Source organism: Podarcis erhardii (genome assembly GCF_964252035.2).
Source record: "Podarcis erhardii genome assembly, chromosome: 13".
NCBI lineage: Eukaryota > Metazoa > Chordata > Lepidosauria > Squamata > Lacertidae > Podarcis > Podarcis erhardii.
The window spans coordinates 25,205,549-25,220,352 of record NC_138502.1 but is presented as its reverse complement, the minus strand read 5'-3'; the positions used below and the strand labels follow the sequence as shown (position 1 = coordinate 25,220,352).

Sequence of the window (14,804 nt, the reverse complement as noted above, 5' to 3'; positions counted from 1 at the left end):
AAAGGCAAGTGCTGGTGGCATGGCCACGCTGCCAAAGGGCTAAGAGCTGCACCTCATCCTCACTTTTGTATTAGGAGCTCTCTCTGTCTGAATGTGTGGCTAGAGCTAGACAGAGACAAAAGTGGACAGATCAATAGATGCGGCTCATGTATTTTTTCGGTAGAATACATTCCAGCCGCACAGAAGTCAGAAGTTTGTACACCAAGCTTTCAACTTATGCTCACATTTCTTATGTGATCCCAAGCTTACATTAGGGTTTATTTCCAGAGGCAAAAATCCAGACAAAAGAAGTTGTTGAGCTTTTATTCCCGCGATTGCAAAAAAATATGCTGAGCTTCTCTGCTGAGCCCATGCTGCCCACACCAGAGCCCATACCTGAACCCGAACCACCCACCCACCCACATGCACACCCCCACACAGAAATTGAACCGCTCCCCAAACCCCAGACATTTCCTTAAAATGGTAAAAATCCTCCTGGATGGGCATGTTCACCCCCAAAAGAGGACATGTCTGGGATTTCTTGGACGTATGGCAACCCTACCTTATATCTGCAATAAAATGCAGTGGTACCTTGGTTCTCAAACTTAAATCTGTTCCGGAAGTCTGTTCCAAAACCAAAAGCATTCCAAAACCAAGGCGTGCTTTCCCATAGAAAGTAATGCAAAACAAATTAATCTGTTCCAGACTTTTAAAAACAACCCCTAAAACAGCAATTTAACATGAATTTTACTATCTAACAAGACCATTGATCCATAAAATGAAAGCAATAATCAATGTACTGTACTATAAAATAAATAAGACAGTATTGTAGATGATAAAAATGAAAAATTATTTATTTTTTCTTCCCTGCACTGATGATAGTCAGTTTGGATGGGGGGCTTTTATCCATTTCTGCAGTCATACAATCAATCAATCAATCAGTAGCTGAACTGGGTTCCACACAGTCACAAAAGCAAATTAACCGAAAAAGCCTCAAAAACGCAAAATGAATAGCAAAAACAAGAGCGTCAAACTTAATCCGTTCCAGAAGTCCATTTGACTTCCAAAATGTTCGAAAACCAAGGTACAGCTCCTGCTTAGTGCAGGCTTCCCAGAAACAATAGCCGACAACTGCATCGGACGTTTGGCTTCCAAAAATCATTCGAAAACCAGAACAGTCACTTCCGGGTTTTTGGAGTTTGAGAACCAAAGTGTTTGAGAACCAAGTCATTTGGGAACCAAGGTACCACTGTAATAATAAAAATAATAAATTAGAAAATTCAGGGGAAATAAAAACATGTTGTAGAAAAAATGTCAAAAGGAAGTGGAGGAGTGGGAAACAACCGTTGGCAATCCCATCAGCCATTGGACTCACCCTGGGAGAGTATTCGGGTATTGTCAGAGAGTTGGAGAGGAAGATAGGACCTAGCAAGAGCATGGAGAACAAGCAGAGGTCATCTGAGTGAAGAGGAGGTGATCTGAGCCTTCCTGGTTTTATGTGTTTTTGTGCCTGTGTGCTGTTCCTGGGAACTGAACCCTCACGTAAGCTGCAGGCTTAATGTACACACACCCTCTCCTTTCCTTGCCTCTGCAAAGAAGCCATTTCCAAAGAGCCCACTGCAAAATTGAGCTTGCCACCCTGCTGTCAGTTGGGAGTGGGGTGGAGAGCAACATCTACTTCTCCCTCCCCCTCTCATCTGTATGTTTAATTAGGCATTAGACATTCATTAAACATAAACACCACCCTCCAAACTACTTTGGGACTGGACTCAAGGTGGAGCAGGTGGTCCCCAAGTTGACCCAGGGAGGGTTGATGGTGTGGAGGGGAGGTGCACAGCCCAATTATTTTGACTTTCAAATCCACACATTTTAGTTTCTCTTGAAGTCTCCCCCCCTCCCGGTAATTTGCATGTTTTTCTGACTTTCTTGTGCTTCTTATTATGATTAATTTTGTGAATGGGTTTGATACAACTTACTAATCATGTTCAGACACTATGCCTGAATAGGGAATAGTAACCATGGCTTCCCTGTGTGCTCCATACTGACCATCTTGCTTTGAATGTTTCCTTACTGCGCAGCGGTGTCTAAACATGTTCAACAAAATGGACTTAGAAAATGCCTGCAGACATTCCCATTCCGTGCTGGTACACTGGGTGTGCAGCATGCAGGAGACATTGCAGGCATGTGTGCATACTCATCCACACACCCTACTCTTGTTGACTTGGGCTTTTAGGAGGTCGCACATGAATTTCACTTCAGCTGAAATGCAGTGGCAGTCTAGGGAGGGTGTGGGAATCCCATGAGAAATTCTGGTAATCAAACACTTTTGCCTTCCCTTGAAACCCTTTGTTTTGTCTACTTAGACATTCCCCAAAGAGATTTACAAGCAATACTTTTTATTACTTATTCAGAAACAAAGAATCCCTCAAACATTTCCTAAGACATTCATTAGGACCTGAATGGCTGCTGCTTCTCACATTCTTCTTAAGCCCGATATAAGAAGCCATGGGTGTTAGGACAGAGTCAAGTACTGTCACTGCACTGATCCCTGAGAGGTCTGTGTATGAGGAAACATCATATCTATGCTTAAAGCATATGACTTTGAAAAATCAAAACAGACCACATACAGCTTTGTGTTTTTACTCACAGAACACACCTTGCCATATAAGCAAATTGTGATATATTTTCCTGGATACCTGTTTTCATTTTTCACCTTCAACCTATCATCTCCTAAGTGGATTAATGATAGGAAACTATTTGTCTACTGATATTTGCAGAAGGTGAGTTAACAAATGGAATATACTTTCTCGTGTGCTCAGACTCTGAAAGAGGTGGCAAATTTTCAGGGTTTGTTGTTGCAGGGCTGAGGAGGAGGCGGAGCTGGCCCCGCAGCATTAAGCTGCTAAACACGCCCCCTGGAGACACCTGGCTGGCTGCCTCTGGTGGGCGTGGGCACCAGCCAGGTGAGGAGGGGCAGGGGCTATGGCCCCTGGCCAGGAGGTGGAGCTCGGGCTCCCGCCCACAACCACTCCCCTCTCTTCCAGGGAGGAGAGTCTTTACAGAATTCATCCTTCATGGCTTTGGAGACCTACGTGATCTGCAAATTCCTCTCTTTGTGGTGTTTCTAGTTATTTACATCATGACTATAGTTGGGAACCTGATCATTGTTGTGCTAGTTGTGAGAGTTCAGCACCTCCTTACCCCCATGTATTTCTTCTTGGGCAATTTGTCTTGTTTGGAGATTTGTTACAGCTCAACCATCCTCAATGACTTGGATGATGGACTCAAGGGCATCCTGATCAAATTTGCAGATGACACCAAACTGGGAGGGGTGGCTAACACCCCAGAGGACAGGATCACACTTCAAAACGACCTTGACAGATTAGAGAACTGGGCCAAAACAAACAAGATGAATTTTAACAGGGAGAAATGTTAAGTATTGCACTTGGGCAAAAAAAATGAGAGGCACAAATACAAGATGGGTGACACCTGGCTCGAGAGCAGTACATGTGAAAAGGATCTAGGAGTCTTGGTTGACCACAAACTTGACATGAGCCAACAGTGTGACGCGGCAGCTAAAAAAGCCAATGCAATTCTGGGCTGCATCAATAGGAGTATTGCATCTAGATCAAGGGAAGTAATAGTGCCACTGTATTCTGCTCTGGTCAGACCTCACCTGGAGTACTGTGTCCAGTTCTGGGCACCACAGTTCAAGAAGGACACTGACAAACTGGAACGTGTCCAGAGGAGGGCAACCAAAATGGTCAAAGGTCTGGAAATGATGCCTTATGAGGAACGGCTAAGGGAGCTGGGCATGTTTAGCCTGGAGAAGAGGAGGTTAAGGGGTGATATGATAGCCATGTTCAAATATATAAAAGGATGTCACATAGAGGAGGGAGAAAGGTTGTTTTCTGCTGCTCCAGAGAAGCGGACACGGAGCAATGGTTCCAAACTACAAGAAAAAAGATTCCACCTAAACATTAGGAAGAACTTCCTGACAGTAAGAGCTGTTCGACAGTGGAATTTGCTGCCAAGGAGTGTGGTGGAGTCTCCTTCTTTGGAGGTCTTTAGGCAGAGGCTTGACAACCATATGTCAGGAGTGCTCTGATGGTGTTTCCTGCTTGGCAGGGGGTTGGACTCGATGGCCCTTGTGGTCTCTTCCAACTCTATGATTCTATGATCCTCCCTAGAATGCTGGCCAGTTTCTTAACTCAGAACCAAGCTGTGTCTATTTATAGCTGTTTTCTTCAGTTATGGGCTTTTGCGGTTTTTGCGGCTGTAGAATGCTATCTCCTGGCAGCAATCTCCAGGCTCCCCTGGCGCCTTCATAACATATGTTTAGGAACCAGGCAAAAACATTCACAACTTGGCAGCTAGACTGGTGACTGGGAGTGGCCGCCAAGACCATATAACTGAAAGACCTACATTGGCTCCCAGTACGTTTCTGAGCACAATTCAAAGTGTTGGTACTGACCTTTAAAGCCCTGGATGACCTCTGCCCAGTGTACCTGAAGGAGCATCTCCACCCACATCGTTCAGCCCGGACACTGAGGTCCAGCTCCGAGGGCGTTTTGGCGGTTCCCTCACTGCAAGAAGTGAGGTTTCAGGGAACCAGGCAGAGGGCCTTCTTGGTAGTGGTGCCCACCTGTGGAATGCCCTCCCACCAGATGTCAAGGAAATAAACAACTACCTGACTTTTAAAAGACATCTGAAGGCAGCCCTGTTTAGGGAAGTTTTTAATGTTTGATGTTTTATCGTGTTTTTAATATCCTGTTGTGAACAGCCCAGAGTGGCTGGGGAAACCCAGCCAGATGGGTGGGGTATGTATGTATGTATGTATGTATGTATGAATGAATGTATGAATGAATAAATAAATATTATTATTCCTCTTCTCCCAGACCTTTGGCAAATTAAACAATTTATGGCCTTTTAAACTGTGTGGGTGGATGTTCTTGTTTTGGTTTCTAACTATGTTATGTATTTTTGTGTTTTTATATTGTAAACTGCCCTATAACCCTGAGATGAAGGGCTGTGTAGAAATTTAACCCATAATAATATTAATAAAACAAAAAGTATAAATAATAACAATAATAATTCTTCCCTGTGTCTAACACACCATATTCGCCATATAATAAATCAACATGCCACATGACTCTGGCATATATTCTTCTTACTAGTTACATACCCCTCTCCCTGTTTCACACAGATACAATGTACACACTTCTTGCACAGCTGGTTAAAGTGCTGCCCCCCCCCTTCTTGGTCACGAGCCCTTTCATGTATTACTTGAATGGCCAAGACAAAATCAGGCAAGACTAGATGGGTATAGCCACCCTCATATAAATCACACACTCAGACAGAACATTGATAAAGATACACATGCTCTGTGGGATATACTATATGCTAGTTGTGCTCAGAATGAACCCATAGTAAATAATGGACATGACCAACTTAGGTCCCTTAATTTAAATGGATACAACCACATCACAGAAATGCTCACATACAATAACCCTCTCCTGCCCAGCTACTTTCTTCAGAATATTGCCTCCAACCATAGGCTCAAGACTTCAGTAGCAAGCTTTTTGTCAAGTCAAATTGTGGTTTGGAGAGCTGCAGTGCCCAGTGCCCTTCCCAGTTGGTACCCTGTAAAAAGTTCCACTCCTGCAATTAGGCTTGAGGGAAGCAGAAGAAGAAGAAGAAGAAGAGTTTGGATTTGATATCCCACCTTTCACTCCCTTTAAGGAGTCTCAAAGCAGCTAACATTCTCCTTTCCTTTCCTCCCCCACAACAAACACTCTGTGAGGTGAGTGGGGCTGAGAGACTTCAGAGAAGTATGTATGACTGGCCCAAGGTCACCCAGCAGCTGCATGTGGAGGAGCGGAGACGTGAACCCGGTTCCCCAGATTATGAGACTACCGCTCTTAACCACTACACCACACTGGCTCGCCTAGTGTTTATGTATACAGTGGTACCTCAGGTTACATATGCTTCAGGTTATATATGTTTCAGGTTACAGACTCCGCTAACCCAGAAATATTACCTTGGGTTAAGAACTTTTCTTCAGGATGAGAACAGAAATCCTGCAGTGGCGGCGCAGCGGCAGCAGGAGGCCCCATTAGCTAAAGTGGTGCTTTAGGCTAAGAACAGACCTCCAGAACGAATTAAGTTCTTAACCCAAGGTACCACTGTAGTCAAAAACTTGATTCTTTCAGGGTGTGGGGAGGCACTTTAGGCCAACTGAGAAACTTCTGGAGATTGCATCCGGCCCACTGGTCAATTGCTCCCCACTCCTGGTTCATAGGATTGCAGTCTTAGTTACTCCTCTCCCGTATGCATTTTGCTATGCTTCCAGTTACCTTTGGGGCATACGTGTATACAGGAATAATAAGAAAATGCTTTTGAAGTATATGTTTTTATTTCTTTATTTAAAAGACCCTTGACTGAGATGCTGATGTGAAGAGCAGGTAGAGAAGGCCTGTGGTGGACAGGATGCCAAGAATGGCAGACATTATGTACGCATTTGATGTCATAGTCAGAACGAATGGTGGCAGGGCAACAATAGAGGTGAGAACGATTTTACCTGATGTGCATTGTTACAGGCCAGGCTCATCATTAGAATGAAATCACAAAAGAAATGCTCAATGACATTGTGGCCACAGAAATTTAACTGTCATCTAAATGTTAAAAATATTATATTTTTGTGATAAAGAGAATGTCAGGCATGAAAAGAGTGGCAGTGCTCTTGAAATAAACACACACTGAGCCAAGGGAATCTTGGGTGACCAAGCTAAGTGGATTAGATAGAAAGAGCACCATCCATGGGGTGGGAGCTTAGATCAGAATAAGATATTCCTTCATGAATCTTGATCTCAAGCTCTTTAGGACTTTGAAGGTTAAGATTACAATATCATCTCAGTTAAAATACTGTACAACTGTTTCAAATAAAAATAAATATTTTTTCTACTCTTCTACTTTGTTTGATTTTGATTTTGGGATTGAAGCTGAACAAATTCACTATCCAGGGACATCCTGGAGAGGGCGTGGGGCCCCTTTGAGTAATTTCTCTAATATTATCTATCATAAATTGTTTGGTCTTCACTTGAAATTCTCAGTGATGCTTTTAAAAGATTACTCCACTACAACATTAGAATATCCCAAGAGGTCAATTAGCCAATAAGTGCCTGTTTCTTCTTCATAAGAAATTACATTCTGGATAAGACGTTCTGAGCATGAAGGGGAATCAGCCATTGTCAGTGAAACTGATCCAGCAACATGACTGGAGAAATCGTCATTTCATCCCTTAAAATTATGGAATTGATAACAAACCAAAAGACCTTTTTCTGATCAGTTCTAAAGAGCAACTCTAGATTATAATCAAAGGTGAGTAGTCCAAGTTATCTATTGCTTTAGATCCCAGTTTTGAATTTTCTGCACATACTGTTGTTGTTTAGTCGTCTTAGTCCTGTTTGACCCTCCGTGACCCCATGAACCAGAGCATAACCTTGGAAACTCTCACTTTCAAAGCTTCTCCTTTTTGATGTCCATGAAGTTTTCTTGACAAAATACTGGAGTGGTTTGCCAGTTCCTTCTCCACACATACTGAATACATGATTATTCCAAACAGCCTGCCATAAAAACAAGTCCCCTATGGTGACCAGATGCAAAGGAGGACGGGGCTTCCATGCCCTTTAATTCTCTCATTCTGTCTTCTCTCCAGCCTACACTACTGTGACATGCTCAGCTGTTTTTATTAGATAACTTCTTTTTTTGTCAGGAGTCCTATCCTCATTTGCATCTAATCAGCCAAGAACTCTGTCACAAATTAAAGAGGAGCTTCTTTCATCTCTCAGCTTTAAGCAGGGAAATGTTAGTGCAACCGGCTTGCAGAATTTTGGTGGAACAAGTTCAGTGTGAAATCAGCCACTCATTTACCGGGTGACCAATGCTTATTAACCAGCCACCTAGTAGGAAAGCTTATAGGGAGTTTATAGGGCAGTTTGGGCCCAATTTTCAAGCTTGGTGGGCACAGGGATAACTTTTCTGGTCAGAGTGAGTTAATTTAATGTGGCCAGTTATGAAAGGAGAAAAACCAGTAGATGCTGATGGTTTTGTATAGTGCTATGGTGGCTGCCCTCCCAACACTGGTGTCACTGCAGCTTATCTGAGTGGGGCGGGGGAAGGACATGGTGGCAGTGAGTTTGGGGCTGAAAGGGTACACCTATGGAACTAATGTCACTTTAGTATTTCTTAAATTATGGGAAGCCTAACCTCCTAATGCAGTTGGGACAGAGTTAATTCTGGGCTCTGTGAATGCAGTGATCACATGAACATACAAAGCTGCCTTATTTGGTATGCAGTTCCAACAATACACTCGCCAGCTGACTTGTGAAAACAACTGTTCATACTCTTCAGCACTTACACATTGCATGGCCACACACAATATTCTCGGTAAGATATGAAATGCTGGAGCAGTGATCTGCTGCCAGATCATAGCATGGCATCATTTGTATGGTGAGGATTCCCAGCTCCATTTCTCTGTTACATCTGAATCAGGAGAAGCTGTGACTGTTCTCAAAGATGCCTAGCTGCAGTGGTTGGGTGGATGAGAACCAACAAACCGAAGCTGAATCTTGTCAAGATAGAGACACAAGGTTTCACACCATCTGAATAAACAGTTGGTGTGTAGTTTGTGAATGATCCACCTTTGTCATTGGAGGGCCAAATGACCTCTTTGCTTAGGGTGGGATGCCAACAATGCCATTTCCTTGGTCACTCTGATTCATGCATCAATTACTGTAATGCTCTTTTATGTGGCACTTTCATTGGAATTGTTCCAGAAGCTGCAACTGGTGCTATTGCACTTGAGTTGAAGGAACTGCAATGCCTGACAATCAGCTACCGGGCCCAGTTCAATATCTTGTTGTTAACATAGAAAGCCTTGAAGAATTCAGGACTGCGTTACCTGAAAGACTGCTTGCTCCTGCATGGGCCAGTAAGATCACTTAGATCATCTAGGAAACTTCTAGTCATGGCAGTGCACCCTACACAGTATTATAGGGTATAGACAAAAAAAATTAACATTTTCTGCTCTTGCCCTTGTACTATGTGCCATATGTAAAGCAGTAGCTATCAGTTGCTTCAGATATCTTGTAAAGACTTACTGTATCACGATGCTCTGGTTTTCCCTGATGTATAAGATTTTACACAGTTATATGTGCTTGAGTCCCCTACATTGTTTTATATACTCTTATATGGATACTTTCATGATTTTAAGCTCTGCTTTTAAATTAAGAAATTGCAAAATATAAAATATACTGTATTCTTCCTTCCTCTTGACTACCTCCCTATTTTTTCCTTTCTTTCTTTAAGCGATAATTTTTTTATTGTTGATTGGACAAATTCCATTCCCCCTTCAACTGAAAAAGATGCAAAAACCTGCTGGGCGTAATGAGACCATCATTACAGAATTCATCCTTCGTGGCTTTGGAGACTTCCATGACCTACAAATTCTTCTCTTCATTGTTTTTCTCATGATCTACATCATGACCATGGTTGGGAATTTAATCATTGTTGGACTAGTTGTGACTGATCGGCACTTACACACACCCATGTATTTCTTCCTTGGAAATTTGTCTTGCTTAGAGACCTGTTACAGCTCAACCATCCTCCCCAGAATGCTGGCCAGTTTATTAACACATAATGATAGTGTGTCTATTCATAGCTGCTTGGTCCAATTCTGGACTTTTGGGGTTTTAGCAGGAACAGAATGCTATCTCCTGGCAGCAATGTCTTATGATCGTTGCCTGGCAATATGTCGACCACTGCATTATTCCACACATATGAATGCAAAGGTTTGCCTCCTGCTGGTGGTTGGATCTTGGATGAGCAGCTTTGTGATGGACACAACAGTATTTATATTTGTATTGCAGCTAACATTCTGTGGTCACAATGTTATTCAACATTTCTTTTGTGATTTCACTCCATTGATTAATCTGGCCTGCAGTGACACACGGCGGGTTAAACTCATATCAACTGTTCTGACTTCAATAGCTACCCTGCCACCATTCATTCTGACCTTAGCATCATACATGTACATCATTGCAGCCATTCTTCAAATTCCATCCACCACAGGGAGGCAAAAGGCCTTCTCTACTTGCTCTTCTCACCTCATTGTGGTGACCATTTTCTATGGCACTCTCATCATTGTATATGTTTTGCCAGATACCAATGAACTGAAAGAGCTGAACAAATTATTCTCTATTTTTTACACTATTTTGACACCTCTAGTCAATCCCCTCATATACAGCCTGAGGAACAAGGAGGTGAAGGAAGCCTTGAGGAGAGCAGGCAGCCATATGTGCAAATGTGCATTCAACTCTGGCCTTCAAATCTTTAGATGTTGCATAAGGTGACTAGACTTCCATAGCTAGAAAAAAGGGAACGATATGGAGTTTGTGAACCTCATACACACTAAGAAAGGCAACATTCAAAAGTCATTTAGGCTATGTTCTAAGACCTTGGAGACATGTTACAGAGCCCTCTGTATTGTAGCTAATGAACATTATAGGTGAACACTGTAAGCTACATATGACAAATCAATTGCAATACCTTTTTGTAGCCATTCCTAATGTCCGCACAATTAATCACATACTCATACCATTCATGCAACACCCTCTCTAACATTCCCATTGCTCTGCCCTTAAGCATGTTATGCTCTCTGGTATCCAACACATCCCATTCGCGTAATGTATATAACCCATCAACATAGTATATCATTTCCACATGCACTTCTTCTTACTAGTTACATACCCCTCTCCATTTCCTTGAAATATGATGTTAAACCTTTCCACACACCGACTCAAGGGCTACTCATTCTTTCTCACACACAAGCCCCATTGACCAAGCCCCCTTACTCACGTGACCAAGGCAAATATAGGCTTGGTCAAAATGAATGTGGTCATTTCCACTCCACCACGAAGCCTACATATTCACATGCATATGTATGCACATATTTTTGTGGTTTTTTTTTTTTTTTTTTTACAAACTAGATCACAGAAGAACTGCTATATAAAATTCAGTGAAATGTGGGTTTCAAAGGGATATTTGTGTTTCAGTTTGCATCTGGGAAGTGTGAAACAAATATGCTGGTTTTTAAGTGAAAACTGTGGAGGAGGAGGAGGTGCACAAGGCAAGTGTGGCACAAAAAACTATACATTTTTTGGTCTCACACTTGCAGGAGGCAGCTAACTTGTGTGAGAATGCAGGACCAAAAATGGGACATTCTGGAATCCAATCAGAAGCAGGGATGGCTTCTGTAATTCTGGGGTGTCCCGGTCAAATTGGGATGGTTGGAGGATATGCAGATCCAGCAGACCCTCATCCAGCGACTGGTAAGGAGCACCATAGCTTCTGACCTCTGAACCAAGGGAATCTTGAGTGACCAAGTTAGGTGGGTCAGATGTAAAGATCACCATTCATGGGGTGGAAACTAGACCAGTATGACATATTACTTCAGATGTCTTGGTCTCAAACACTTTAGAACTTTAAAGGTTTAAATTACATTCACCACCTCAGTTAAGATAGAGCTATTTCAAATAAAACATAGAATCATAGAATTGTAGAGTTGGAAGGGACTCCAAGGGTCATCTAGTCCAACCACTGCAATTCAGGACTCCTGCCCACAGCTGTCACTGGGTGGACTCGAACCACTAACCTTCTGGTTAATGGCCAGATGCACTGACCCATTGCACCACAGGAGAGACTAAATATTTGAAATGCATTTCCTTATTCTTCTCCCTTTCTATTTGCTTTATTTTGTATTTTGAGATTGAAGCTCATCAAACTCACCATCCAAGTACAACCTTGAGATGGGGTGCTCCCCCACCCTTGAGACATTTTTCTAATGTTATTATAAATAATATTGCTTTCTCTTGAACTTTTTGGAAGTTGAGTGTTTAGTGATGCTCCTCCTCCATTTTCAAACTTATCCCCACTCCAACATGGGCATATCCCAAGAGGTTAATTAGCCAGTGAGTGTCTTCTTCTTGCTTTCTTCATATGTAATTACAGTCTAGATAAGAAGCACTGACTATGACAGAGAATCAGCCATTGTCACTGTAACTGATCCATCAGTATGATCAGTGAAATCTTCATCTTATTACCTGAAGAACGTGAATTTCATAATATAGCAAAATGCCTTTGCAAACATCAATCGTATACTGTTCCTGTCTAAAGATTAGAAACCACTGGTAAGTAGTTGAAGTTTTCCCCTGTGTTGGATTCCAGAATAGCATTTCCCTCACATGCTGAATACACAATTATTGTGATATAAAAGCAACTCTACTCAGTGGCATAGCGTGGGGGTGCAGGGGGGCCCCGGCCGCACCGGGCACAACATCTGGGGGTTAGGGTTAGGGGGCACAAATCCACGGGTTAGGGGGCACAAATTACTTGCCTTGCCCCAGGTGCTGACAACCCACGCTACGCCACTGACTCTACTATGGTGACTAAATGCAAAAGAGGGCAGTGCTTTTATGTCTCTTAACTGTTGTATAGAAACAGTGTTGTGTCTTCTCTCAACATTTCAGTACAGTGGTACCTCGGGTTACATACGCTTCAGGTTACATACGCTTCAGGTTACATACTGTCAGAGTCACCCGTGGTCCCAGCTCACAAGAGACCAAAGTCCACTCCAGCTTATGTACAAAAGCTTTTATTCAAGAACATCAGTAGCTTTAGATCCGAGGTCCGTGACCCTACGTCTGTTACCCTTAGACCGCTGAAGTCCCCTCTGACTCGCTCCCCCCTCGACACCAGTTTAAGAGGCTTGTACTGGTCCACCTCTTTCTCTCTTTCCTTTTCCGCAGGGTCTTTCTGCCCCCCTGTGTTCTCTCCCTTCGGGACTCTCCCGAGGCTGAATCCTCTGCCGCCTCCTCCCCCCTCCTTCGGGCTTTGGGACCAGGCTCCTCCCCAGGACTCTCTTCATTTCCGCGCGCCTCCCATTTTGAACTTGGCGCGCTTACGTTGCTCTTGACCTTCCTTTCGACAGTTACATTGCCCTCAATACTACTTTCCTCCCCTTCCGGCAGCACGTTTTGCCCTGATCTCCTTCCCCTCTCTGCTTCCTGTTCTGCTCCTTCTGACACACTGGTCACTCCTCCCCCCTCACTCCGTTCCAGCGGAGCAGCCGGTCTCGCTCTCCAACTCCCACTGGGGGTTCCCCCTTCCCTTCCCTGCTCCTGACTGCTTCCCCCTCTAGCTCCCCTTGGCTTGACCAGAGGGGCTCCCTTTTGGGAGTCCTCCGATTCACTGGACGGACTCATGGACAATCTTGGGTCATTGTCATCCTCTTCCTCGTCAGTCTGGAATCCTTCCCCCTCACTCTGCGTCTCTCTCCCTGAACCCCTGACACATACGCTTCAGGTTACAGACTCCGCTAACCCAGAAATAGTGCTTCAGGTTAAGAACTTTGCTTCAGGATGAGAACAGAAATCGTGCTCCAGCAGTGTGGCAGCAGCAGGAGGCCCCATTAGCTAAAGTGGTGCTTCAGGTTAAGAACAGTTTCAGGTTAAGAACGGACCTCCGGAACGAATTAAGTACTTAACCTGAGGTACCACTGTATTTGTACATGCTTGGTTGTGCCCGTTACAAATTCTTTTTTTGACAAATGTTCATGGCAGAAGTGACCTTTCCCTCTTTCACATCCAATCAATCAGAGCTTTGTTGGGATTTTAATAGGGGCTTCTCTAAGCTTACACCTGACACTTTTAAATATCAAAATGTGTTTTTGTGAAACAGTTTTACAGAATTTCATTTCAAGGCATTCTGTGGGAAAGCAGTCACAACAATTCCTGTGTGGAGAATGCTTATTAATCCTTAACAAGCAGAGGATTTTGCAGAGATCATACAAAGGATGTAGCTTGGGCCCACCTGTAAGACTTGCTGAGCACAGGGAAATGATCCTGTACAAGACAATGCAACTTTTAAAAAAAAAATTCAACTTGGCCAACTGTAAAAGGAGAAACACCAGGGCAGCTGAGTCTGGGCCAGAGACCCATCCTCCTAACACTTGTGCCCCTGCAGCTTACATGGATTGGATGGAGTGATGTAGGGTGGCAGTGAGGTTGGGGATGTGTCAGTAAAATGATGGAACCAATGCAGTGCTCCTGCCAATGCGCCAGTGCATCCCAAAACTTACAGCTACCCTGCCTCCTCCCAATCTGTATTAGCTGAAGTGATGTAGGTGTTGGGAAGATGGATCCAATGCATCACCCCACCACAATGTGCTCCCAACAATGCCTACCACTTGCTCCTAAATCCTGCCACTGTATGTCCCCTTCACCTGGTAAACTGGCAAGCAGGAGTGTCCAAAAGGCACGGGAGAAGAAATTCAAGGGAGCCTCACACAAGGGAGGATAGAACCTGGGAGGCATGAATGGGAGGACGACTTGTCCCACCTCCCATAAACCTGGTGAATGGGCTTTGAAGTGGGGTGTGCAAATCAAGAGTTTCTCTCTTGCACCTTCTGACCACCTTGGGGGCTCTGTTTACATACAAGAATGAGGACATTGTTGGGGCATTGACCCTTTGCTGGTCATGGTAAATGCCTGACATTGCTATCTTCCAGAAATGGCCCTAGATAACCTATTGAAACCTTTGAATTTACTTGTCTTGCCCATACCTTGCTTCTTTTACATCTTAGGTTGACCACAAAGGGACCATTATTTTATCTCAAATCAAGAAGCTTGAACACACATTTATACTCTATACATAACTTCTCAGTGTATAACTTGAACACTGCTAATAATAACATATTTTTAAAAATT

At 43.5% G+C, this 14,804-nt stretch overlaps 2 protein-coding genes across 2 annotated transcripts in view; one reads left to right on the top strand and one right to left on the bottom strand.

Moving 5' to 3' along the window:
* The window catches only part of LOC309327038 (olfactory receptor 5AP2-like), a gene marked incomplete at its 3' end in the record, with an annotated part of 234,818 nt that overhangs the window by 59,179 nt on the left and 160,835 nt on the right, over positions 1-14,804 (bottom strand). The gene's annotated exons all lie outside the window — the stretch shown is intronic.
* Positions 2,485-10,391, top strand: LOC309328494 (olfactory receptor 8U3-like; the record flags this gene model as incomplete). The annotated part of the gene is made up of 4 exons (XM_081838496.1): positions 2,485-2,506; positions 3,024-3,249; positions 4,170-4,279; positions 9,763-10,391. The coding sequence occupies 4 exons, from the start codon at positions 2,485-2,487 to the stop codon at positions 10,389-10,391; spliced, it is 987 nt and encodes a 328-aa protein (XP_081694622.1).